This window comes from Ochotona curzoniae, unplaced genomic scaffold (genome assembly GCF_017591425.1).
Source record: "Ochotona curzoniae isolate NIBS_2020 unplaced genomic scaffold, NIBS_Ocur_1.0 scaffold_3208, whole genome shotgun sequence".
Lineage (NCBI taxonomy): Eukaryota > Metazoa > Chordata > Mammalia > Lagomorpha > Ochotonidae > Ochotona > Ochotona curzoniae.
The window spans coordinates 9,589,630-9,614,322 of NW_024467106.1; the positions used below are offsets into that span (position 1 = coordinate 9,589,630).

General features: G+C 51.7%; 1 protein-coding gene across 1 annotated transcript in view; it reads right to left on the reverse strand.

Moving 5' to 3' along the window:
• Positions 1-24,693, reverse strand: part of MORN5 (MORN repeat containing 5) — a 31,654-nt gene continuing 6,961 nt past the window's right edge. Inside the window, exons 3-5 of the mRNA XM_040962801.1 lie at positions 23,690-23,801; positions 21,808-21,939; positions 1-80 (exon numbers count right to left, since the gene is read on the reverse strand). Coding sequence (XP_040818735.1) covers positions 1-80; positions 21,808-21,939; positions 23,690-23,801 — 324 coding nt within the window. The remainder of the gene's footprint in view (positions 81-21,807; positions 21,940-23,689; positions 23,802-24,693) is intronic.

Here is a 24,693-nt window from a genome sequence, read left to right on the forward strand (position 1 = left end):
TCAGAGCTGGAGGCTGTGGCCCACGATCTGGTCCCAGCCCTTCCGGCACGTCCGTATGATCCACTCGTGCTCATCGTCATCTGTAAGCAAAGGGGAGGAGCTGGGCACACCTGCTGCTGGCCCTGCCCTGGGAGCCCTCCTCCAGGACAGAGCCTTGGGGACTGGAGTCTGTTCCAGTCTGATGGTGACAGCTCTATTCTGCTCACTGTCGGCAGGTATAGACCTGTCACTCAGATGTAATCCTTACAGTTTCCAAGGGGGAAATTGAGCACAAGGCCATTACTGCTTGCGGACCCTGCTTGGGGAGACAGCTGTATGACCGCCCGAGCTGGACTGATTCTGCTGGGCAGTCAGACGACAGCAGCCTCACACCCAGGACTTGCCTAGTAAGACCTCTGAGGGCATCTAAATATGTTCATTGAAAGATGGGTTTAAAGGATGAGTTTGGGTCCAAAAAATCCAGTCTTTTTTAATAGCATGGGCTTTCTATGGGTGTTTTGTAAATCTCCCCTACATATGATTTCAGAGAGTTTTATACCAAAATAAACTTTTGATTACACTTTCCACAAACTTTCTGAAGTACCCTTGTGCCACAGGTAGTACCTCTGGAACAGCAGGCTTGGGTCTTGATGGCAGTGGTGTGAGACAAGGTCTTGAAATTCTAATGTCATATCTTAATTCTCCATTCTTTTATAAAAATCTATTTCATTGTTATTTTTGACCTATCTATCTGAAGGACACACAGAGAGAAATCTTCCATCAGCTGGTTCACTCAGTAGAAACCCCAAACAGCCAAGGCTGGGCCAGGCCAAAGCCAGCATCCCAGAACTTAATCTGGGTCTCCCATATGGACAGCAGGGGCCCCACTACTTGAGCCTTCGTCTGCTGCCCTCTGGGTGTGTATTAGAAGGAAACTGGATCAGAATTGGAGCTGTGACCCAAACCTAGACACTTCAGTATGTGCGCTTTCCAAGCAGTGTATTCCAGGATGTAACAAATCCCCACTCCTATTTATTACATACTTATTTGGAAGGCAGAGTGAAAAGAGATGGAGAGAGAAGGAAATGTGCCATGCTCTGGTTTACTCCCCAGATGCCTGTGATAGCTAAGGCTGGGCTAGGCTCGGCCAGGCCAAAGCCAGGAGTCAGGAAGTCCACCTGGGTCTCGCATCGAGGTGGCAGGAAGTCAAGTGCTTGATCCATCTTCCACTGCCTCCAAGGTACATTAGCTAGAAGCTGGATCAGAAGCAGAGTAGCTAGGACTTGTCCAGGCTCTCTGCTATGGGATGTGTGTGTTCAAGTGGTGCTTCAACCTGCAGCACTGCAGTGCCAACCCCTACTTGCTGATTTTTCCACTTTTGAGGAATATGTCATTCTTATTTCGATAAATGCATATGGTGCCAACTGATCAAATAGGCCATCTGCCTCCCCTGCTCCCTCCCTCGTGTGGAGCCTGCCAGTTCCTATCAGCCAGTTGCTTCTACAGCATGTACCCCGCCATGTGATCAGCAGCCCCCCGAGTGTGCTGAGCCACAAGAGACCTTCCATCTCACTGCACATTGGCACCCATTATCCAGCCTCCATCTGCGTCCCTCTCTCTTTTCCAGTTCTCTATTAGTAGAGTGGTTAGCCACTAGTCTGATAGTTTCTGAACTTGTACATACGAGGAAAACATGTGGTATTCGTCTTTCTTGTGTTTGACTTAACACGAGTGTTCTCTAGTTCCGTCCCTTTTGCTGCAAATGTCAGGATTCCACTCCTGTTTTCTTTAGCTGCTTAATATTTCACTATGTCAATACACCACGTCTTGCGTACCATTCACCTACATTATACCCACCCCCGTTATTTTGTGCCCTGAGCAGCAGTGAACATGGGGTGTGGGGATGTCTTTGATGTACTGAGCTCACTTCCCTTGGCTCCATACCCAGAGGTGGGGTGGCTGGTAGATCTGATTTTAGTTTTTAGTCTGTCCTCCAGTGTGGCTGCAACTAACTTGCACTCATTTCCTGCCATGTCCTCCCTGGCTTTCCTGATGTTTTGATAACAGCTGTCCCCACCAGCCAGACACTGATTCGCATTGCCCTGAGGGCTCCCTATTCTTGACCACCTCTTTCCCAAACCTAACTAGGGCTTCTGCAGTATCTAGCGGCCTCTGCTTCCTCAGACCCCTCAGTGGAGAGGAGGGGCACAGAGCTGACCCTTAAGCAGCTCCCAACAGGCAGATTGTCTCTCGTTATTTGGACAAATGAGCCAACAAACAGGACTCCTGGGGTGGAGTTGCTTGTTCACAGCCAAAGACATAGGATCAGGACAGCCTGGGCTGAACCTAGGATGTTTTCCAAACTTTGAATCTTTCAGCCTAAGCACACTGTCATTACTTTGTTGGGCAGCCTCCTCCTTCAGACGCACTCCATTCCCATCTCTACCCCACTCTCCCCCTCTGAGCTCCACTCCATTCTCCACCACCACAAGGACCCAGCCCAATGGCAGGATGTCCCCGGCTGTTTAGGATGTGTACTGGGCTTTGGGTAGGGTGCATATTTCACGTACTGTGCAGAGGTGACCCTGTGCTGTGGATTTCACCTTGTCGCGCTGGCTGCTGCACTCGCAGCACGTCTCCCTGCAGAGGCCTCACACACACCTGCTGTTGTGTCAAGTCTGGCTCCGTAACACTTGACCATGCATCCTCCCAGGGGAGGACATAGAGGCCTTCTCCACTCCCTGCTTGCAGTTCTAGGACAGATTCATGGGCACACCCCTTCATGGTGCAGGGAACAATCTCCGATGAGAGTGGCTTTGCTGGTAGCTACTGGACAAAGTCAGCGCAGGATCAGTGACCCTGCTCTTGGCCTTTCTGTGTGCTCATCTCACTCCTGGCCCCGTTCTTTCCTGCCTCAAGTGCCTAGAGTCCTTCCCCCATGCCCAGCCTTGCGCCTAAGAGAGGGAAATGAATGGTGGATGCTGGGGCACAAAGTGTGCATGAAGAGCTGCTCTCCAGTTGAATTCCAGTGCCCAGGGACACCTGCTGGGCTGTGAACAGCATCAGGCGCAGGTGGTGCAGGGAGGTGATAACTCATGCACAGCCTGTGGTGTACCCAGGGTGTGGCGAACACTGCGCTCATGGGATCTGGCAGTAGCCCGTGGTATAAGGGAGGGGACCCCATTCTGCCACAGGGCTGAATGCCATCCCAGATCATGGCCAACACGATTTGAACCAAAGCTCTTTGAGTTCTACAGGCCTGACTTATCACCCCTGGGTGGGGGGGGGGCAGACACTAGGTTGGTCCTAGGTGGTACTAAGAGCCGGGGCTGCCAGCACAGAACTAGCCCCACCCCTGACCCCCGCCCCCCTATTGCTCTACAAGCAACCTCAAGGAAAAGACTTGCTGACTGACCTGTCCTGCCTGTGGACCTTGGCTTCCCAACCCCCAGACAGGCTGCCTTGGAGTTCCTCCTGAGGCTGGGAAAACAGGGGTTGTGGAGGGAGGTGGGGACGGGTGGGGAGCGCGGCGGGGGATGCGTCAGCACACAAGGAGTTAAGTGCTGGTGGAGCCCACTTTTGCCACGCTGTGAGCAGCCTGGCTGCTAATTACAGTTCTGAAGTCTCCAGGCTATTGGAATCAGTGCAGCTGCAGCCTCTTCAGCGGTAACCCCTGAAACCAGACAAACTGGGTTTATTGTGCTCAACCAGTCCTCGGGCCCCTCCCTGATGGTTCCAAATTGACAGCCATGGACTTAACAGCCCTCTTCACTACCCCCTTCACTCTCTACCTGGCTGCCGAGCCACCAATTTGAATCGCAGATGCCTCCCCTGCCAGCAGCTGCTCCCCGGCACTCCCTCCACCTCCCAGGCACCATCTACCATTGCCCCAATCCCCTGGCCCTGCCACGCCAGGGTGAGGCTGCCGGGGAGCACATTTCATCAATATTTAAAATGGAATTAAACCTGTGGCTTTGATTAATGCTCCCAACCCCCAACCCCAGCCCCGGATCCTGGGAGCTGTGATTACTATTTTGCAAATTGCGATTGTTGGAATATGGTAATATGATTGTCTGAGAACATCTTCACCTTTCCAGACCAGCCCCCTCCCACCCCCAGTCCGCCACCGCCCCCCCCTTTTTTTTGGCAGCAAGGGGAAGGGAGAAAGAAAGGAGAAAAAGATGGAGAGAAAAAAATACCTCCACAAACTCTTGAATTAATGGTACAGCATTATCCTCGGCATGATTAATGATGGGGCAGAGGGAAGTGGCGGGACAGTTTTGGGTTGGGTGCATTTCTTTAAAAAAAAAAGTTCTGGGTCCCTTGTTGGGCCTGTAATTCCACTCTGAAACTCCAAAGGGAAGGTCTGTTCTTTTCAGAATGGTTTTGGATCAAGAGAACAGAGTACCACCTACATTTCCAAAAGCAAGAGAAGGAAGACTTTGCTGTGTATTCCTTCATTGAACCAACCATTTCTAAGCACCAACAACATGCCTACTATTGTGTTATCTTGGTCAAGAGACGCAGTGGACACTATAAGCCACCTGACACAGGAGCTAGCAGCTGCTGGAAATAACAGCTTCGAAACCCTACAGTACAGCAATGTTGGAGGAATGGTTGTGATGTGATAATAAGCCAAAAAAAAAAAAAAAAAAAAGGAAAAGGCAAGAAACAAAATGACATAGGACAATCCATATACAAATCGTGTATGGAAGGAAAATTACTGCTGATGAGTTGAAATGTGTATATTGATCAGTTCTGGGCAGTGGGACAAGAGAGGCTCTTGGCCTTGTTTTTGTTAGTTTACAACATTTTTGGGTACTGATAGCGGGGAAAAGATGTAAAATAATCACTGGCTTTTTCCCCCCACTCTGCAATCTGATGTGATAATTTCACACATTTTGTTATTGAAATAAAATATTTCTGGATTACTAGAAATACCAGCAGGGCTCTTTTGAAGTTCTGAAGTGTTAAAAAGACCTAGTATTAAAATGTTGGGTTATAAAAAATTGTATAAGAATCAGAAAATAAACGAATCTCCTGAGCTGAAGAATTCCAAATAATATATGTAGCTACTCTGCATTTCTGTTTTAAAATTTCTGTTTCAAGCCTAGCATCGTGATGGCTGCAAGATAATTCCCTGCCTGCTAGCACCGGGATCTCACATGGGTAACAGTTCATGTCCCAGCTGCTCCATTTCCCATTTGTTTGTGGCCTTGGAAAGGCAGTGGAGAATGGCCCAAAGCCTTGGGACCGTGCACCAATGTGGGGGACTTGGAGGAAATCCCAGGATCCTGGTTTTGTATCAGTTCAGTTCCGGCCATTGAAGCCATTTGGGGAGTGAACCAGTGGATGGAAGATCTTTCTGTATCTCCTTCTCTCTGTAAAATCTGACTTTCCAACAATAGATAAACAAATCTTAAAAAAAAAAAAAAACCTCTTAAAAAAAAAGGAACCTGACAATAGAGAAACCTAACAAACGCTTGGTCAGCCTGGTGTTTGGGGGTCTGCCTCAGCACGGAGTAAGGCACAGGGATAGCTGGCACCTCCTGTGTGGGGGTATGGATGGCATTTTACCTCCATGCTCTTCTGTCTGCTCTAACCATGAGAAAGACTTCAGACAAATTCAAAAAACCTAAGGCATGTTGCTCGAACAATCATTAAAACCCAGACAAGTCTGAGCAGCCATCACAGCACAGCAGAGCTGCTGAGGACATCACTGAATGCAATGTGTGTCCTGGAGCAGGACATGGGTCTTAGGGACAGAATGAGGACAGCCCAATGGGCTTCAGTGGACAATATCCATTTGCCAGTATTAGTGTCAGTGTTAATTTACTAGTTGTACGAGAGGAGTCACACAATAGGCCATGTTCAAAGATAGAGAAAATGGGGTGTGAGTGTATTGAAAACTGTACTTTTTTCCCCCAGTTATTCTGTATAGTGCAGGTGTTTGGCACAGTGGTCAAGACCCTGCTTAGGATGAGCACGCTCCACTTTGGAGGGAAGGAATTCTGGTCTTCACTCCACTTTTCATTCCAGCTTCCTGCTCCTGTGCTCCCTGGGAAGCCCCAGGTCATTCCTGGCTCAGGAGGTTTGGTCCTTGCCACCGTGGGAGACCCAGATGGAGCTCCTGGCTTTGGCTGGGCTCACATCCCTTTCTGCTGTGGCCATGTGGAGAAAGAGCCAGCAGACGACAAATCTCAGACTGCCTCTTTGCCTTTCTATAAAAAGTAAAATAAACAAACAGGTAATAATTTTTAAAATGCCATAAATCTAACAGCTGCCAAATACAGGATTTACTTTTTAAGGACATATGAAAACCCAGTGAATTGCCTTAACGAGATCGTCCACACCAACACTGAAACCATTTGCTGCTTTTTCTTGCCACCACAGTTTTGGAACCTGTACTTCTTTGAGTGCTGTGCTTTCTCTTCTGCTAACCTGAAAGCGCTAAATGCAGTGGTCATGTTGATTTTGCCGGCCACTGGATCTACCCTACAGAAGATGCCCAGTGATTGCTTTGCCCAAGCCACTCTGGAGGTCACTCTGACTTGCATCGTTCACCCTCCACAAACACGCACTGGGCACAGATTTCTCCGCATCTGGGGCCTGGTTCCTTAGTGTCCTCAACCCCCATCCAGCTACATCCATGCCCGGTCATCCTGTGTGCATGCTGACACACACACCACATATGCAGGTTTCCTGTTTGCTCACCTTTCTGTCTCTTTGGGCTCTTGGACACAACGAGCCTTACATGCTTGTCCACGATGGCTTCCCCAGAGCTAAAAGGAGTGGTTAGCACACAGCAGACGCTCAGTCAGCAACGAGGGCACTTTAGTGCCTGGTGCCGGGGACAGACGGGATTGAAGTTCAGCAGTGGGTGCCACCATGAGGCCCAATGCAGGTGCACTTCAATTCTACATCTGTCAGCCACTGGAGCAGAACCATTGTGTCTCTGGGTCAGGGGTTCTGGCAGTGGCCTCTCTACCCACCCCACAGCAGAATAATTGGGTTCCTCCTAGAGAAGAAAAGCAACTTTCAGGGAGACCCCAAAGCCCTCATCTTGCTTAAAAGGCAACTCGTTCCTGCACCTGACCTGTATGTCAGGGGCCTCCAGATCCTGCTGCCCTCCAGGCTTGCTTCCTCAGTGGCATGCCTCATGGTGTCTGCTGCAGCCACCCAGGGGTACTGTGGTTACTACCAAGCACCTGCTCATCTGTGCCTCTGCACCTCTTTTCATGCTGTTCCCTGGGAAGCACCACAGCAGCCACTGGCACTCTCCATGTCTCAGCTTTAATCTATATAAAAATGGTGGACAGGGCCTGGCGCGGTATCCTAGTGGCTAAAGTCCACACCTTGTATGTACCAGGATCTCATATGGATGCCAGTTCATATCCCAGCTGCTCCCTTCTTGTGGCCTGAGAAAGCAGCAGAGGATGTCTCAAAACCTTGGGACCCTGCACCCGTGAGGGAGATCCAGAAGAAGCTCCTGGCTCCTGGTTTCAGATTGGTTCAGTTCTGGGCATCATGGCTGCTTGGGGAGTGAACCAGCAGATAGAAGATCTTTCTCTCTGTCTCTCCTCTCTGTAAATGACTTTGTAGTAAAAATAAATAAATCTTTTAAAAATAAATAAAAATGGAGGACAGCCTAAGTAAGATCATGATTACACATTTGCATTTGACATATGCAGAGTACTGTTTTGATGCTCAGTCACATGGAGGAAATCTGTGTGATTCCAGCGTGACTTTTTAGGAAAATATTTATTTACTTTTCACTTGAAAATAATAGTTACAGAGAGAGAGAGATCCCCAAGTGGCTGGACCTGGGCCAAAGGCTTCTTCCAAGTCTCCCAACATGGGTGCAAGAGCCCAAGCACTAAGGTTATCTCCTGCTGCTTTCCCAGACATAACCAGGGAGCTGGTTCAGAAGTGGAACAGCCAGGACTCGAGCCAGTGCCCACATGGGATGTCAGCCTCTCCAGGATCCATCCATCTTTCCTTCCTTCCTTCCTTCCTTCCTTCCTTCCTTCCTTCCTTCCTTCCTTCCTTCCTTCTTCCCTTCTTCCCTCCCTCCCTCCCTCCTTCCCTTTCTCCCTCTCTCTCTCTCTTTCTTTTTTTAAGTATACATTCTTAGAGCACTAAAGGCAGCATGATCAGGAAACAAAGTTGTGAATGTGGAGCTGTCTGATGAACATGGTCTCCCTTTGGCCCCATCACAATCCATGCTTAAGATTCTTCCAGAATGTGTGTTGGCTGGGCCCCTGAGCCCTCCCTCCTGGTTGTCCTTCTCCCACCTGGGCCCTGTGTGGAGATCAGCTTCCCCAACTCAAGCTAAGGTCATGGCGATGGTCAAGGTAATTTCTTGCAGTCCAAAGCAGCCATGTCCCATTCACTTTTGGCCATCAGGGCCAACGCTTAACAAGTATTTAGCAAATATTCGGTGAGCAGATGAATAAAGACATATTAATTTGGGGACATGAAAGCAATAGGCTCACCCTGTGGGATTTGGACACGGTGGAGTCTCTTCCCCACCCTGGGCAAATGGAGCCACCAGAGAGGGCAAAGTAGGCATGCCATTCAGGCTGCACCTCCTGTTGCCTTTTGTGTCTTGAAGGCATAGATGGGGCAGCTCCGTGACACAGAGAGGATGGGTGTCTGAGGATCACTCACGGATACTAACCACACTCCGGAGGTTCAAAGGCTGGCTAATCTGGGACCTGCCTCCCAGTGAGGGTGGGGAGGGGCCGGTCTACACAGGCCGTGGCTGTGCCGGGCCTGTTGCTCCTCGCCCAGGTCACAGAGGGTGGCATTAGTGCCTTCTGCAGGTCAGCTCACCACCAGGGGAAGAAGGGATGCTGGGTGCCTGAGAACAGCTGCAAGGAGACAGTGGCTCCCCAGACAGGCAGCAGGGAGGGAGCTGCGTGGCGTGATGACAGGCCCAGGTTCCCGTGTTTAGCATATCCGGGCCAGAGATTCTGGGCAGGTGAGCTCCTATGTGGCCAAGCCTCATCTCCTTATCCACCTTGAAGGTTTGTCCAAGTACCCAGTGAAAGCATTGCTTAGCCCTGTGCTTGGTACATGGCTCATGTAAAAACCAAAAGTAAAGCTAGAGCTGCTCTGCAAGATGGGACTTGGAGCTGCACACAGCCACCCCTCAGAGGCTAGGGCTTCTGGGACCCATGCTGAGCCACCCACCAACTTGCTGGGTGTTTTTGGGGTAAGTCACTCCCCATTCCTGGGCCAGGCTTCTGTCTGCATGGTAAGTTTAGCCAGACTTCCTGCAGGGCCAATGCATTGGACCAGCACTCAGGAAAGGGAAGCCAAAAACATGGCTTTGATGGACAGCTGCATGGGTGTGTCCCTGCATCAGGAAGCCCCTGCTACTTCTGGCTCCACACAGGGATAGAGAGGAGGGTGGTGGCTATGTGTGTGTTCCAGATGGGGGCGGGGGGGGTAGTGGTCTCTACCGGAGCATCAACATCAGAAAGATCAAAAGTCACAGTAATGACATTTGTTCAGATCCAGAGGACAGGCCAGGGCAAGTGAACCCAGAGTCACAAACAGGTCGATCAGGGTCACTGGGCACCCGTAAGCGGGGCTTTGCTGCTGCTTGGCATGCCTTTGGGCCAAGCATACTTGCGGTCACCTTTGCTATACAGTGGGTAAATGGAGGGCCTGGGTGGAACTGGGAAAGGGAGGAGACCCGAAAGAAACAAAGCGTTAGCCTGGAGAGGGGATGGAGTCTCCCCTGCCACAGATCCCGAGGGCCTGGCCCAGTGTGGGTATGACTGTGCATATGAATGTGTGTGTGTGTGTGTGTGTAGGGGGCTTACATTCGTCCTCTCTGTATTGAATGAGGTGGGGCTGTCCCTGTGTGTGATGAGGAAGATGAGGCATAGGGGTGAACAGAGTTGCCACTTGGTTCCATCAGGGCAGAGGGCAGAGTTCAGTGGATCCTGAGTGTTTGCTCACCCACAATATGTACATTACTGCCCAACTGTTCTCATGCCTAGCTAAATGGGAATAGGCGTGTGCCTGTGAAAGTCTGAAGGAAGGTGTGCGTGCAGTGTGTGTGCGGTGTGGGAATGCTCGATGTGCATGTGACCTGTGGAGCATGACGGATTGACCACGGTGGTGGGTGAGTCCCACAGTCTTGAGAGTTAGTGTGTGTGTGTATGTCTGTCCATGTGCACATGTGCATGAGAACCCATAGCGGGCAAAGGCACCTCTAGCCTACAGCTACAGTGACTGCCGGGCTGGCCAGCATGGAGCAGAGACAGGCTCTGGGGGCTGTGGTGGTGGAGGCAGGCTGCCCTGACTTTCTGATGTCAAAATCCACCCCCAAGAAGTGTCCAGGATGGGTTAGGAGGGTGTTCTGCAAATGACGCTCCACAGCCTGTGCTCACCTACAACCCTGCCACACCCTCTGTGCAAACGCAGGGCTGCATCTGCAGGTGGGCAGGCCAAGGCTTCCCTGCTGCAACTACTGACAAGCAGAAGGCTTTGAACTTTGCTGGCAGTGGGGCTGGCCAGAGGCCAAGGCCACAGCATCATCAATATTGATCAAGGGGTTGTTGCATAGGCAGAGCCTGTGGTGGTAGGGTGGAGGGTGGAGGGTGGGGCAGCTGCCCCTCCCGGTGAGCAAAGGAGGCCCTGGGCCTGTGGGTAGGGGAAAGAGGCTGCTTCACCCACTAGGCACCAGAGGGGTACAGCCCAGCCCCTACATGCTTTTCAAGGCCTATTCAATTTGTAAAAGGATTTGGAGAAATGATTGACTCTAAAATACCAAAAAGAGAAGCTGCAAGGCTAAAATTAATTAACATTATAATTAATTCATTCAGACTTAATTATTAAATTTAGGAATCAAAATAATTTTTATTACACTTGAAATCCATTGTGGGTTTCATTTCCTAATTTTGCCAGTATGCACACGACTCTCAAGAAATCACCACCAATTGTGAAAGATTTGTCGTCAAATAATTCACAAAGCAAAGTTGGAAAGATCCTTTCCAAGTTTCCACAGCAAAAAAAAAAAAAATTATGAGTAGTGTGGGAGTAGGGACCTGTCCCCCAGTGGGGATGGGGCAGGCTAAGTCACGGCAAGGAACAGAGACATCTCATGTTGGGAAGCCCCTCCTGGTGCCAGGTGCCAGGACTGGCATTCAGCATGCCTGACCTCACACCATCCCTGCCAATGGCTGGAGTGTGCAAAGCCAGTCCTGCCTCAGGCAGGGAGGCGTGGTGCTTCAGGGGAAGGTTACAGGGAAAAGTGGCCCAAGTCATGGTGACTCAGGGGAGTGTCTTTGGAAGGCCCCAGACTGGACAGGTCATTTCATGGAGGACCACCTGCCTGTCCTCTGATGGTGCTGAGACAGGGAGCTAATGGTGCTGTGTGAAGACCGAATACACTGGTGACCCATGGACTTGTGGGATCAAAAGCAACACAACACGACATGACACAACACAACACATTTCCCTGGATATGAGCATCATTCTGTGGGTGACTGAGGGTAGCTGCCAGGACAGGAGGGGCACAGGATGCAAAGCACCTGGCTCAGCCTCCCCCTCTGAGTCCCAGTACCCGCCCCAGGCCACCCAGCTGAAGGAGCAAGTGGGGGGAGGGTCACATTTGTCTGCAGCTCCTGGCTACTACACACTTCCTGGGGGGCTGGAGGGGTTTTTGGACCCTTCCTGTAATTCTCTATTCTCTACTGCTTTCTGTGCCAAGGGCTCTCCGCATCCCACCCTGGATCTCCCATCTGCCGAGTGCCCAGTCCCAACCTTCCCTGCTTTGAATCATGCTTGTCCTTGTCTGCCTGGCTGACCGCTGCCTCTTGTGGAACACCTTCCTCAACCATAGCTGGGTGGGACACACCTTTACCTCTCTTTATGTCCCCAGTCCTGACACTTTGCTCTTGGCACCTGAGAAACAGGGGCCTTCTCTGAGGCTTTTTGTTGTTGTTGTTGGGGAGGGAAGAATCTCAAACTTGATATTTCAAATCAAACATTAACATAAATCTCTTAGGGAATCTGGGGACTGTGGTGGTGGAGGCAGGCTGCCCTGACTTTCTGATGTCAAAATCCACCCCCAAGAAGTGTCCAGGATGGGTTAGGAGGGTGTTCTGCAAATGAATGGAATCATGCTGGGTTTCCTTCTCTATCCGACTCTTCCTGATGACTGGGAGGTTGGCAGTCCTCTTTTCAGCAAGCAGGCTCCCTAACGTCCCAGGTATCTGTGCCAGGACTAACCGAGTCTCATGCCTGCAGCACTGGGTTCTAGCCCCATATCCCATCCTGTGTCACTTTAGTGAGGGGCAGCCACTGGATCTGGCCCCCATGTGAAGCCCTGGTGTACAGAGGCCTAAGGCAGAGCTCAGGGGCTGCGAGGCGAATTGGGAGACATGCAGACAGAATTCCCTAGGCTGGGTACCCACAGGCCTTGGCCAGTCTTGAAATGTCCATCAAAAAGCAGCTGAGAGGAGGCCAGAGGGCAGCTTGCCAAGCTGACACTGGCTGCTCCTTCTGCTGGGATGTGGAGCTAATCAGGCCTTGCCTTTCAGCTTTTCAGCTCAGGGATCTACAGGAGCACTGCCAGGACAGCTGCATGGGCCATACCCATGGCTTCTGTACCCGCAGGCTGAGTCTTTGCACTCTGGGGCTCACTGCAGCCCTGAAGGGCAGGGTGCACTTCCACACTGCTCCCCCTGCACCCCGGCCCCTGGCTTCCAGATGAACAAATTGAAACTCGGGAGATATGACCAGAGCAGCTCAGGGTCACTTGGCTAGGAAGTGACAGAGCCCCAGGTGGTGGCTGGTCTCCGACCCCACTCCTAACCCCACCTACCCCTCCCTCCAGGACCGAGGTGGGACAGGGGTTTCAGCCAACTGCCCCCTCGCTTCCAGAGTCTGTCCTGGGGACCAGGGGATGAGGCTCTTGACTTCAGGTCCAAGAAAGGGGACAAAACAAACCGCAACAGTGCTGGCCAGGGCTGCCTCCAGCCGTGGCAGGGAAAGGAAGGGACTCCTCCTGGAGGTTTCCAGCTTGGGAATCCTGATGGGCCTCTTAGTTGGAGGTAGAATTTCCAGGGCTTTGAGAATTGGGGTAGAAAGCTGGTGGCCATGGACTGGCATCTCCTGTGGGCCAGTGAGGGCCAGCTGGGGGTGCCGGTTGCTGCTATTTCTGGAGCAGACATGGTGACAGGCCCCGCTAGATGGTGCCCAGGTGATGGTGGTTGGGGGAGGGGTTCAACTATGTGTTTCTGGGGCAAGACCCAAAGCTGTGCCCAAATTCCTGCAGGTTCTCCTGACTTGCCAGCTCCAACGAGAGGCTAGGTTCCAATGTCCGTTCCTCCCCTTACAAGCATAGCCCCTGTGCAAATTGACAATTCCCTGAGTCTCAGTTTTCCCACCTGCCAAACAGAGGTGACAGCACCTCACTGGTGTGTGGTTAAAAAGTCCCAGCCCAGCAGACACATTCAGCACTCATGACTTCCCTTCTCATCCTTTAGCTTTACAGTAAATGCCCAAGTCGGCTGGCAGGGACGTGTGGTCTATGCAGGCATTGTGTTTGGCAGTGACAAGTGTGATATTATCATCTCTTGCAAAGCTTTCATTACGACGCAGCGGACAACATCACACATCCAGCAGGGATGCCCCACCTCCACGTGCCAGCTTCCAGGGATTCTAACATTTGGGTAAATTGCCTTTTGTCTGGCTGGAGAGAGGACAGGCGCGGAGGGGGCTGGTGGGAGATTCATTCGACAATGTATGGCAGGAAGCCATGAAGGAGGCCCCCTTCCTTGGAAGAGGCAGCTTGAGTGTGGAGGACTAACTTGGGTTTGCAGGATCCTTGGATGGGGAAATGGGAACCCAGGGTAGGGAACATGCAGCATGGCTCTAGAACAGACGTAAGGGGAGTGGGATGGGGTGGGTGCAGAGGGCAGTCAGGCATGTGACTTGTGGGTTTTGAGCCTCAGAGTTCTCCTTGGCCAGGGCAAGACAGTGGTGGCATCAAGCTTTGTCAGCAGCATTTACAGCCTCTTGGTTATCGGTCTGTCTTTGAGCAATAAAGCAGACAAGGGAACTATTCTGGGAAAAATAACCACGCTGCCATCCTACCTTTGCCTGGCTCTTTCTCCCTTAAGGTCTCCCATAAAGGTCCTCGGTTCACTCTTTATTTCCCTAAGGAATTGCAAGTTTTCAGTGACCATGAGCTCAAACATTAACTTAGCCATGGAGTCAGCTAGATCTGGGTTAAAACCCCAGCCCTGCCACCTGTTACCTGCTGGAATTTGGGCAGGCCTTTCCAATGGCCAGTATAGTGGTGATAAAAATGACAGCTGTTTGGCAGGGGCTCTACTGTGAGAACTTCAGGAAATGAAATAAAATGACATGTGCAAAGTGCCTGGGCCTGTGCCTGGATCATTGTAAGCACTCAGCAGCTGCTGGCTACTGTTACCAATAGGGATGAATGTCTTCAGGTACTGATAGATCTATCCCTTCAGAGTCATCTTCAATGGCTGCCTTGCATCCTAAGACCAAGCCATGTGTTATTTAACCAGTTTGCTGGTTGCCAGAGGGAGTCAGCAAGACAAAGGTGCTCTTTAAGTTGCCACCCACCTCAACACCCTCTAGACTGTGGGTCACACAATCCAGGCCCCTCTCAGACCCCCACCAGCACCACTTCCACCCACTGTGCATGGAACCGAGGGTGAACATTCAAGCAGGAGGTTCAAGGTCTAGATGCCACATGCTGCCTGGAACCTCCAGGTTCAAACTGGAGAAGGGCCCTCCCTGCAGATCATCACGGGGGTGCGATAGCTGCAAGACGCTGAGGCCATTGTTTCTGATTGAAGAGCAGCATGCATTTAGGTGGTGGCGGCGTTATCTCTTTAACCGTTGGGGAATTATATGCTGCTTGAGAGATTTGTGAGCTCTAGGACATTTGCCAGATGTGCTTGATTCAACATTCCAGACAACAAAGGGGCTAATGTTGGCGGGAATCTTGATGGCAGTTGTGATGATAAGGGTATTCTTTGAGGATGGTACGGAGACCTTTTGGGGAAGATTTTCAGCTTTCACATAAACTAATTTGGGATGCTCCCTCTCTGTCTGCCACAAAGCAAATTTAGTTCATTGTTAGTTGTATATGTTAAAATGGTTCTGAGGGCTTATTCCCCCCCCCTTTGAATATTAATAATGTCTTTCATCTGAGACATTCACATGGGGCATCATTAATTGGGGGGAAGGAGTAAGGAGTAGTGGTACAGCTATTTTGCAAATGATTCCTATCAGTAATGGAGAAGCAAGCAACAGCCGCATGAAAGAGACACACAGTCAAACTGTTAATCCGTGCAGCTTTGCCCTTGCCTTCTCTGGGCCCTGGAAGGAGCGTGTGGAGAGGGGTAAGGGTGGGAGTCAGTCTCCCAATTTCCCAGCAGGTTAAAGGTAATTAGCCCAAATATCTTCCAGCACTGCCTTCCTGCCTCACAGCATATTCAGGAAACTTTTTGCAATTAGTGGCATCACCTTCCAGGACTGTGGGGCCCTTGCCTCAAGACTCATTCAAGTGGCTAACTCCTCACCTTGCAAGTGCCCCATTTCCCATCCAGCTCCCTACTTGTGGCCTGGGAAAGCAGTAGAAGATGTCTCAAAACCTTGGATCCTGCACCTGCGTGAGAGACCCAGTAGAAGCTCCTGGCTCCTGGCTTTGGATCGGCCCAGCTCTGGCCATTGTGGCCACTTGGGGAGTGAACCAGCAGACGGAGGGTCTTTCTCTCTTTCTCTCCTCTCTGTAAATTTGCCATCCCAATAAAAGCAACGAAATCCAAAAAAGAAAGAAGACTCTAAAACAGACTTCTGTCATTCCTTCAGGCACCTTGGTAAGCTCCCGCCAGGTGCCAGGAACTGTACTGGGTGGAAGAACAGATGTGAGTCAGACATGCCCCTCTCCAGGAGAGGTGGTGGAATGAACACAGAATTAATGCAGCAAGCGGCTGGCAAGAAGGGTGCACAGAATGGGCTCTGGGGAGATGGAGGCTCCAAACTGACTCTGTCACTTTCCAGGTATCCTTACTGCAAACTGGGGCAGGACAGAGCAGATGAGAAAATAAACCAGTGGGGGTGCCCAGCACAGGGCCTGGCAGGAATCCTCCCTAAGATCAGCCCTTTACCAGCCTTGTGTGGCTGGGTTGTAGCTATAGTGTGCAGCTAAGGGCTGCTCTGCCAGGGGCTGCAGGCAGAGACTCCACAGCCTCGTACTGAGCGCTGGGAGGGGAGGAGGGATTGGGCAGGTGGAGAAAAGAGGGAGGGGATTTCTGAGCGGGGTGACTAGGGGGTGTTGATCACTGTGCGGCAGCTGGCCAGGTTGGGGTAGAACGCGGCGGTGGAGGGAGGGACGGGAGCATGGAAGATGGACCTGCCAGGTGAGGCTGGGTTCTGAGGGCCAGAGGGTCAGCCTTCCATTTCGCTGGAGAGAAGAAAGGCCCGGGGCATCCGAGCCCCGCTGTGTTTACTAGAGGCAGCAAAGCCAAGAGGAAGCTCATCTGTGGAGCCCAACTCCCTTCTCTCCCACAGCCTGCCTGAGGCCATCATCGCCATAATGACAGCAACCACACTACTGACGCTTAGCATACAGCAGGCCGGAGCCTTGCTGTCCAGCTCCTCCAGACAGATGTTACCTACAGAATGCCCAGTTGGCAGAGACTCCAAGAGGACAAGCGAGCTGCACATAATCCCACAGCTGGCCAGGATGGGGCTGGGGCCTGAGGCTGGCTCTGGGCCATTCACCGCCACACTCTGCTGTGTCTTTGACCTCTCCCTTTCCGAGCTGTATTGATTAGAAGTACAAAAGCTGTCCACTGGCCCCTATGATCTTACTGTTCCAGCATGGGCAGCAGCCGGGCTGGTGGAAAGGCCACTGACCTGTGGTCAGATGGGAGTAGATCTGAGCAGCAGATTCAAGATGTAGGCCCTCCCCTCAGGACAAGCCCATTCCCAGCATTATGATAAAGGGAAATTGACATGAGCTCCAGGGCTTATGAAATCAGAGGCTTTAAGGCACCCCAAAGTTACTGCTGCTGATGGGAGTGGGAGAAGTGGGTCACATCTGGAGGTGGTGGGTATCTGGGCAATGTTTACCCCTACCTGGGTACCCAAACCCCAGCACTTGGCTGTATTGGACCAGCTAAGCAGAAACTTGGCCTTGGCCTGATAGCCAATGAGTTCCGATCTCTGACTGATGCTCAGCTGCTCTGAAAACTTGGAGGTGCATAGAAATGTAATGGATGCCTTTTATTATTCACAGCTGGTTGCATCTTACATGCCAGCTACTGAATTTTGCGTCATTGGTTGAAGAACATGGGGGACTCGTGAACAGGTGGCTTGCCTGCCTGCTTTTTTTTTTTTACTTTCTTTTTACATGAACATCTAATCAGCTCCAACTTGTGGGACCTGTGCTAGGGGATGGGGACATCACAATGAAGCAGACATAATCACGTGATCCATGCCCTCAAACCGCTCCCAGACTAGTGGGGAAGGCGGGCAACTACAGATACCTCCATTGTTGTGGGCTAAATGCTGTCAGGAAGGCTTGTGAGGGCAGAGAGGAGGGACAGCTAACCGCAGCACGGCGTAGGCGGCTGCTCAGCCAAGGGGGCCTGGAACAATGGTCTACTGGTGGCTGCCCTGACCCGATGAGATTGTGAAATGGATTTAGTGCCTAGCAACCAGCATTTTACAACATCAAACAGAAGAGGAGATGACAGAGTATAGTACATGTGCAGACATACCCACACACATACGCTTGCGTACAAACGGGTCATGGCGTAAGACATTCCTTTCTGAGGGGTACAGGGGACAAAGGTGCCACCTACCGTGAGGGCAGAAGCCCGGCTCTGTGGGAGTTGTGCCAAGACTGTCCCAGGAGCAGAAGCATCCTTCAGATTGAGAGGTTCACAACCAACTAACAAGGTGGGCCCCTGCTGCCCCAGCTAAGGACTAAGCATTTTCGTAAGGCCGCTTCCACACAGTGTGCCAGTAAGTGGGTAAGCAGCCTTAGCGGGCAGCCTGAGGCAGGGCTGAAGAAACCGCTGGGAGGCAGGAAAGGCAGTGTGGGGAGCCCCGGAGATGGTGTCCCAGCCCTTAACCTCCTGCAAGTGTCCTTGGACGAGGCCGGTGGCTAGCACTCCCTAACAGTGGTGACCCCCGCTGCTGTGTTAACTCTGGGCTGACCTCAGCCCCACCTGGGGTCCTGTGGTGCCGGCAGCCAGCGCCTGCAGGCTGCCACAGGAAACACTGTTTATGTGGGGCATGAAGAGCTCTGGGGAAGGCCAAGACGGGCAGAGGCGTGGCCCGGCCTGGCACTGAGGGGAGGTGAGTCAGGCCTAATGACTAGGTGGTCACAAGCAGAGACCCTCTTTGTGGTTTTTTCCAGAATACTCCAAACTTAATCTGTCCTATAATATCAGGCCCAAAATACCCCCTTGGCGACCTCTCTTTTCCATCATAGACTCTGGAAGTTGGAAGAACCACTAGAAATTATGTAGTTCAACTCCTTCATTTTACATCTGAGAAAGGGGCCCAGAAAGGGAAGGCACTGGGCCAGGGTCAGCCAGCAGGCAGCCCAGAAGCTGAGGCCAAGAGCCTGGCCTCTCGCCCTGCCATTCTTCGTCTGTGGTCCCTCAGGAGCCTGCCACCTTGCCAGGAGGCCCTCCCACCTCATCTCACCCTTCTGGGCTGGGCTGTGGTGTATAACTAGGAAGGATTTCAAGGATCAGTCACTTGCTGTGTGACCTGCCTGAGCCTCCCCACTGTCCTTACCCTGCTCAGCTCCCCTCGCCTCCTCTGGGGACTATGTTCTCATGCCCTGGAACTCATGGCAGAGACCCTGGCTGTGAGATCCTTTCACCCATGCTGGTCCCTCCGCTCTGAATGCACTTCCCTACCCTGCTGCCTTTGCATGCTCTCCTTTTGGGTGCAGGACAGTTCCCAGGCACCCTCTCTGACCTGCTGACCCTTGGGGTTTAGCCCCCACCTCCTCAATTCTCTGGGCGTCCTCATCTATTGGGACCCAGAACACTGCTTGCTTCTCTGGCTCCCCGCGACAGGGTTCAGACACTGCCAGCCCTCCCGTACTCCTTCTGGGCCTGACCCATAGCAGCTGGCTCATTAAGCAGTTCCGACCATGACAATCATCAGAGTCTCTCCTTCTCCAGGCCTCCCTCTGGCCTCACACAAACACCTTCCCCACTTTTCATCAAGATGTTACTGCAGACCAGGAAGGAAGCTCCTGCTCCTCCCAGGGCTTAAGCCAAGCTAAGTCCATGAAGGTCCTTGCAGAGACATACAAGGGAAGATCCACATGGCAGCCGCAGGCTCCACGCCGACCACTGAGAAGATAGGAAATCAGTATCACACTCGTGTTCTCTGAGGATGTCTTGGCCAGCAAGCCCTGGACCAGACAAGCTGTGAGGGAGCTGTGTGACACTGATGGGACCACTGTCCTACCCTGATTGGGCCTGAGCTGAGGGAGAGAGAAGCAGTGTATGCTTCACTGGCTCCTGATGACAATGCTTTGGACATTGCCGCCAAACCTGGGGTCATTTTCACCAAGTCTAGCCTTGGTCTGAGTCCTGGTTCCAGCTCCTGACTTCAGCTTCCTGCCAATGCACACCCTGGAGGCACCAGAAGAAAGCACAAGTCCCTGGCGCCCTGCCTCTCATGTGGGAGACCTGGATAGCATTCCTGGCTCCTGGCTTTCATCCCAGTCCAGCTCTGGGCATTTTGGATATGTGGGGAGTAAACCAGATGATGGAAGTGCTCTCTCAAAAGTTCAAAAACAAAAACAAAAACACTTTAGCAACAGATATCAAAAAGAAGTACAAGGAAGATCTGCATATTAAAGGTCCCAGAAGCCCTTCAGTAAATAAAGCTGGTAGCAAGGCTTAAGGCCACACCCTTATTCCCTTAGTACCTCAGACTAAGAAACTACACCGCCAGCCAGCAGAATCTGTTTTCTCTGGAGCAATATGCTGTGTACACGGTAACAGGGGACTTGGGAAGGAAACGGAAGCTCGGGGCCTTGGCTTTGGCCATGTTCCTCCAGGAGCCCACAGGGCTGGGGGTATTCTCAGCACCAGGAGTCCTCACCACGAGAGCTGCTGACAGTTTCCTCTGCCCCTTGGCCAGCCCCCACCAGACAACATTCTGACTGCTTCTGGACTTCCCAAATAACCGTCCCCTCCTCCCACAGGAAGAGAAGCTGCTCCCCTCAGCCCATGCAGCCCTGTGACACGTGCCAGCCAACTGCTTTCTTTTGATCTACCTGGGTCTCTATAGGAGCCATCAGTACCCTAAGATTGCATGCAGAATTGTGTGTCAGTATGTGCCTGTGAGTGTAAGTGTCAGTGTGTGTGTGCATGCGTGTGAACACGTGTGCAGGCATTTTTCTGGGAGGAGAGTGCAAAGCTTTTGTGATTCCTGGTGGGAATCACAAAAGGCTGGGAATCATGTGAATGGAAAATGCTGGGGACCTGTGCTGTAGTATAGCCAGTTAAGCTGCTGCTTGGAGCACTAGCATCTGATATTGGAATGTATTTTGAGTCTTGGCTGTTCCATTTCTTCTTTTTCTTCTTCTTTTAAAACTTATTTATATTTATTGGAAAGGTAGAATTGCAGAGAGAAGGAAGGAGCCTAGGATTTCTTTTGGGTTTCTCACCTGGGTGTCAGGTGCCTAAGGACTTGGGTTATCTTCCACTGCATATGAGCAGGAAGCTGGACCAAGTGAAGCAGGGGCCAGCACCACATCATAGCAGGCTAAGCCTCTGCCTATAAGGACATGGTCCCATATTGGTGCCAGTTTGGGCCCTGACTACTCTAGTGCTCATCCAGCTTCTTGCTCATGGCCTGGGAAAAGAACAGAGAATGGCCCAGGTCCTTGAGCCTCTGCATCCTCACGGGAAACCTGAAAGAATCTCCTGGCTCCTGGCTTTGGACTGGCCCAGCTATGGTTGGCTGTTGTGACCATTTGTGGAATGAACCAGCAGATAGTAGATCTCTCTCTGTCATCACTCTGCCTTTCGATACATAACTGAATCATCCTTAAGAATCAAAGGAAGGTGCTGGGGCTCTGACACGAGTACTGGCCTCCCACGAGAATCCTCAATTCCATCTGCCTCCAGTCTACTCCCTCACCGGAGGCTCCAGGTCTTCCAGGGGCTGAATCCAACCAGCCTCCTTGGGCCATTGGGTGCCATCCAGCCTGAGGCCAGGGCCCTGTGTTGTCTCATCTGTCTGTTCCCAAACCTGCAGCCAGCTCCCAGGCTCTTCTGATGTCAGCTTAACTACTGTTATTTCCTTCTTGTAACTTCCCTGGCCAATTCTGAATCAAGGACCCTCTTCTTTCTGCTCCCCAGCCTCAGGCTCACCTCTCCAGGACCCCTCTGTCTGCCTTCCCCCTTTTGTGTGTAATCAGCTGTGCACAGCCCTTGTCAGAAAATCAGCTCCCAGGAGAGTGTTCTATCTAGTGTGGCTGTGCTTTGTCCCCACACACAGCACAGTGCCCTGCATGCCTGTCTGTGGCTCGTGGAACAGATACATGCAGAAGCTCTGATGCTGTGCTACGCTTTGGCACTGCCACACGCAGACTGTGGATGTTTCTAACGCCAACAGGACTTTTAGGGACCCAAACAGGGAAACACTAAGATCATGTGTTTTTGTCTTTTCTCGGCAAAAGCCGCCTTCTCCCCAGCTGCACACTGCACGCCGAAGCACAAACACGGGTATGCAGGACCGGGGAGAGTGGTGCAGGCAGTGTAAGAATTAACCTACCTGCGTTCCTGAGAAAGCGGTTCTTGTAGTCCTTGACCACCCGTGTGATCGGGTTATAGAAGCCATCTCCACAGTCATAACAGCCTTTGGGGATCTTCCTAGGTGGGTCCAAGTTGGTGAGCTGACAAATAACTTGAAAGGACACCAGCAACAATTAGTTCACTTTCAAGGCCAAGTGCAAACCCAACGTTCCTGGAAGGTCTGCTTTTGCCTGATTACGCCTGTAACCATTTGGGTCTACCAGTGGAGTAAATGGTCGTTTTTCAGGGCAAGAAGCCATCCCCAAAGCAGCCTTCCGAAAATGGCTCTGCGAGCAGGGACTCTGGAACAGTCTCCCATCTTTTCCTCTGGATTCCATGCTCCCCAAAGTCTATAGAATGTGCCATGACCAAGGACCAGAGAAAGCCTGAGGGCAAGTCAGAGTGCTTCCTTTTTGCCAGGAATGCATCATGTGCCTACTATTTCATTGAATCATGGGGCAAACCTCTGGCTCCATTTTACAGATGACAAAACTGATACCCAAGCCCAGTAACTTTCCCAGGGTTGTCCAGCTAGGAAGCAGTTTGGTTCTAGAACCTGTGTGCTAAGCTGCTGACATCAGTGGAGAAGAGTGTTGGGGTGTGGTTCCAGACCCAGGAGTGTTGGGAACCCTAGCAGGAGGAAAGAGGAGCCAGTGCATGTTCAGCCTGTGTGTGTGTGCATCTTGGAATGCTGTGGCCTGAGCAAAGTGAAAGGCTGGGACACAGGCCCTACAATCTCCTCTTCTCTGGTCAGGGAGCTTGATGCCCACTGGGCACAGCTCACCTGTTACCCTGACTTCACACACTTCGACTAAGGCCAGGCATGGAACTTCTAATTTCAACTTAGAAGCAGATGGTAGCTAAAGGCAAAGAGGTGATTCAGCTTGTGTAAGGAGAGTTACGGAATGGTCATAGGAAAGGGCCTAATACCTGGCAGTTTTCTGGCAAGTTCTGCCCCTGATGGAGGTAGACTCATGCAGGCTCACCTGCTGCACAAGGGGAAGGCTGGGCCTGGAACTCAGACCTTCCACCTCCAGCCTCTGGCAATCATACCATAGTTTTTCACACCCTTTGGGTTGCCATTGCTTTTTATAGTATAAAAACCCATTTTTCCCACATGTCACTTTGGCTACAGCATCACTGCTGGGTCCCAAAATTGGGAGTTCCTTTGACCTGGTACGAGTCTCAGAAACAGAGTAGTTCCTGAAACTGCCATTGTTTGAATCCAGGCTCTCCCAAGCCAGCCCTCTGGGATGGACATAGTGCCCATGGAGGTAGCATATTGCAGCTGGGTTGGAGTGACTCCCAAGAGGAATGTGTTGGCTCCAAGGCAAGCTCTGCCCCTCAGGAACCATCTCTACTCCCTGGCCTCAACTTTCTCCTCTGGGACCAACAAGGCCAACCCAGAAGGATTGCCTAGAGCCTCAAGGAAAGCTTTATCTGAGATGTACCTGCTGGTTCCTGCTGGCTCCTTTTGAAACTCTTTGCATAATTTGAAGGCCCCCAGAGGCACTGTAAAGGGTAGGTGATTCATCCTGGGCACCCAACATGCCTATAAGTCATTTTCCTACACTTGACACAAATCACTACAACAGTCTTGTGGCATACTTCATGCTACCCTCCTTATTCTCGCTGGGAGAAAAGGAGGCACACCAGACTGAAGCCTCTTGCCCCAGGCTCCTCTGGCTGGTGCAATGGAGCTGAGATCCGAGGAACAGCCTTTCTGACCCTGAGCTCTGGCTCTCTGGGTACCATCTGCTACACTTGCTAAGTCTCTGTGGAGCTACTTCAATAGGTCACAGTCAACCCACCTCCAGTTTCCTTCTGAATTTGGAGGTGGAGAGGGGAGGGGGCCTGGGTACCTGCAGGCCTGAAGCCGTGGCAGATCTCCGTGTAGAACCTGCGATCATAGCGGTCGCAGTAGTGCCAGTGCTTGCTTTCGTACTTCAGCCCATCTTCGAAGGTGTAGGTACCCTAGGGAAGGCAAGACACCCATGTGAGTCTCAGGTGAGAAGGCCAGAGAGGCCATGCGATGGAGTGAGTGGTGGGCATCTCAGAGTGGCTGTGAGGCTCAGGGAGAAGGCTCCCGGGGCCAGGCTCTGGGCTGCCAGCAGTGTGTAGCTCACTGTGTGAACTTGGGCATGTGAGCCCCTGGCTCTAGGCCCTCAGTTTCTTAATTAGCAAGCTTAGCATCATGATGGTACCTTGTAATGGGGATGGGGCTGGAGAATGGAGAGTCTAATGAGCTGACACTTCTAGAGCATTTACCACAATGCTTGATGGTGAGGGCTGATTTGCTGCCACCTTGACTGGGCTGAGGGATGCCCACAGAACTGACCAAGCAGTATCCTGGCCATGTCTGTAAGAGTGTTCCTGGAATAGGGGAGCACTGCAATGAGAGGACCTAGGAGAGGAGATCTGCTCTCCCCAGCGCCTGTGGGCTATGCCCAGCCCCTGGAGGGCTTGAGTAGCACAAAGCAGTGGAGGAAGGGCCGGCTCCCTTGCTCCACTAGGGCTGCTTTGCCTGAACATGGACATGTGCACACCCGGCTCCCTGTCCTCTGGACTCTGACTGGAACATGCAACACCACCTCTCCTGCTTCTCAGGCCTCTCAAAGTAGGCTGGGACCACCTTGGCGCTTTCCTGGGTCCCAGGCCTACAGGAGGGACACTGCACCCCTTCTCAACCTCCATAGTCCTGGGAGCAACCTGTAATGATAGATCCCCATCTATCTGTTATATCTCATCTATTCACCTGTCTTCCATCTTTCTCTCTCTCAGCTATTATTTGTCAGCTATCTGATATCTATCTATCTAGCTAGCTCATATTAGTTCTGTTCCCCTGCAGAACCCTGATTAACACATA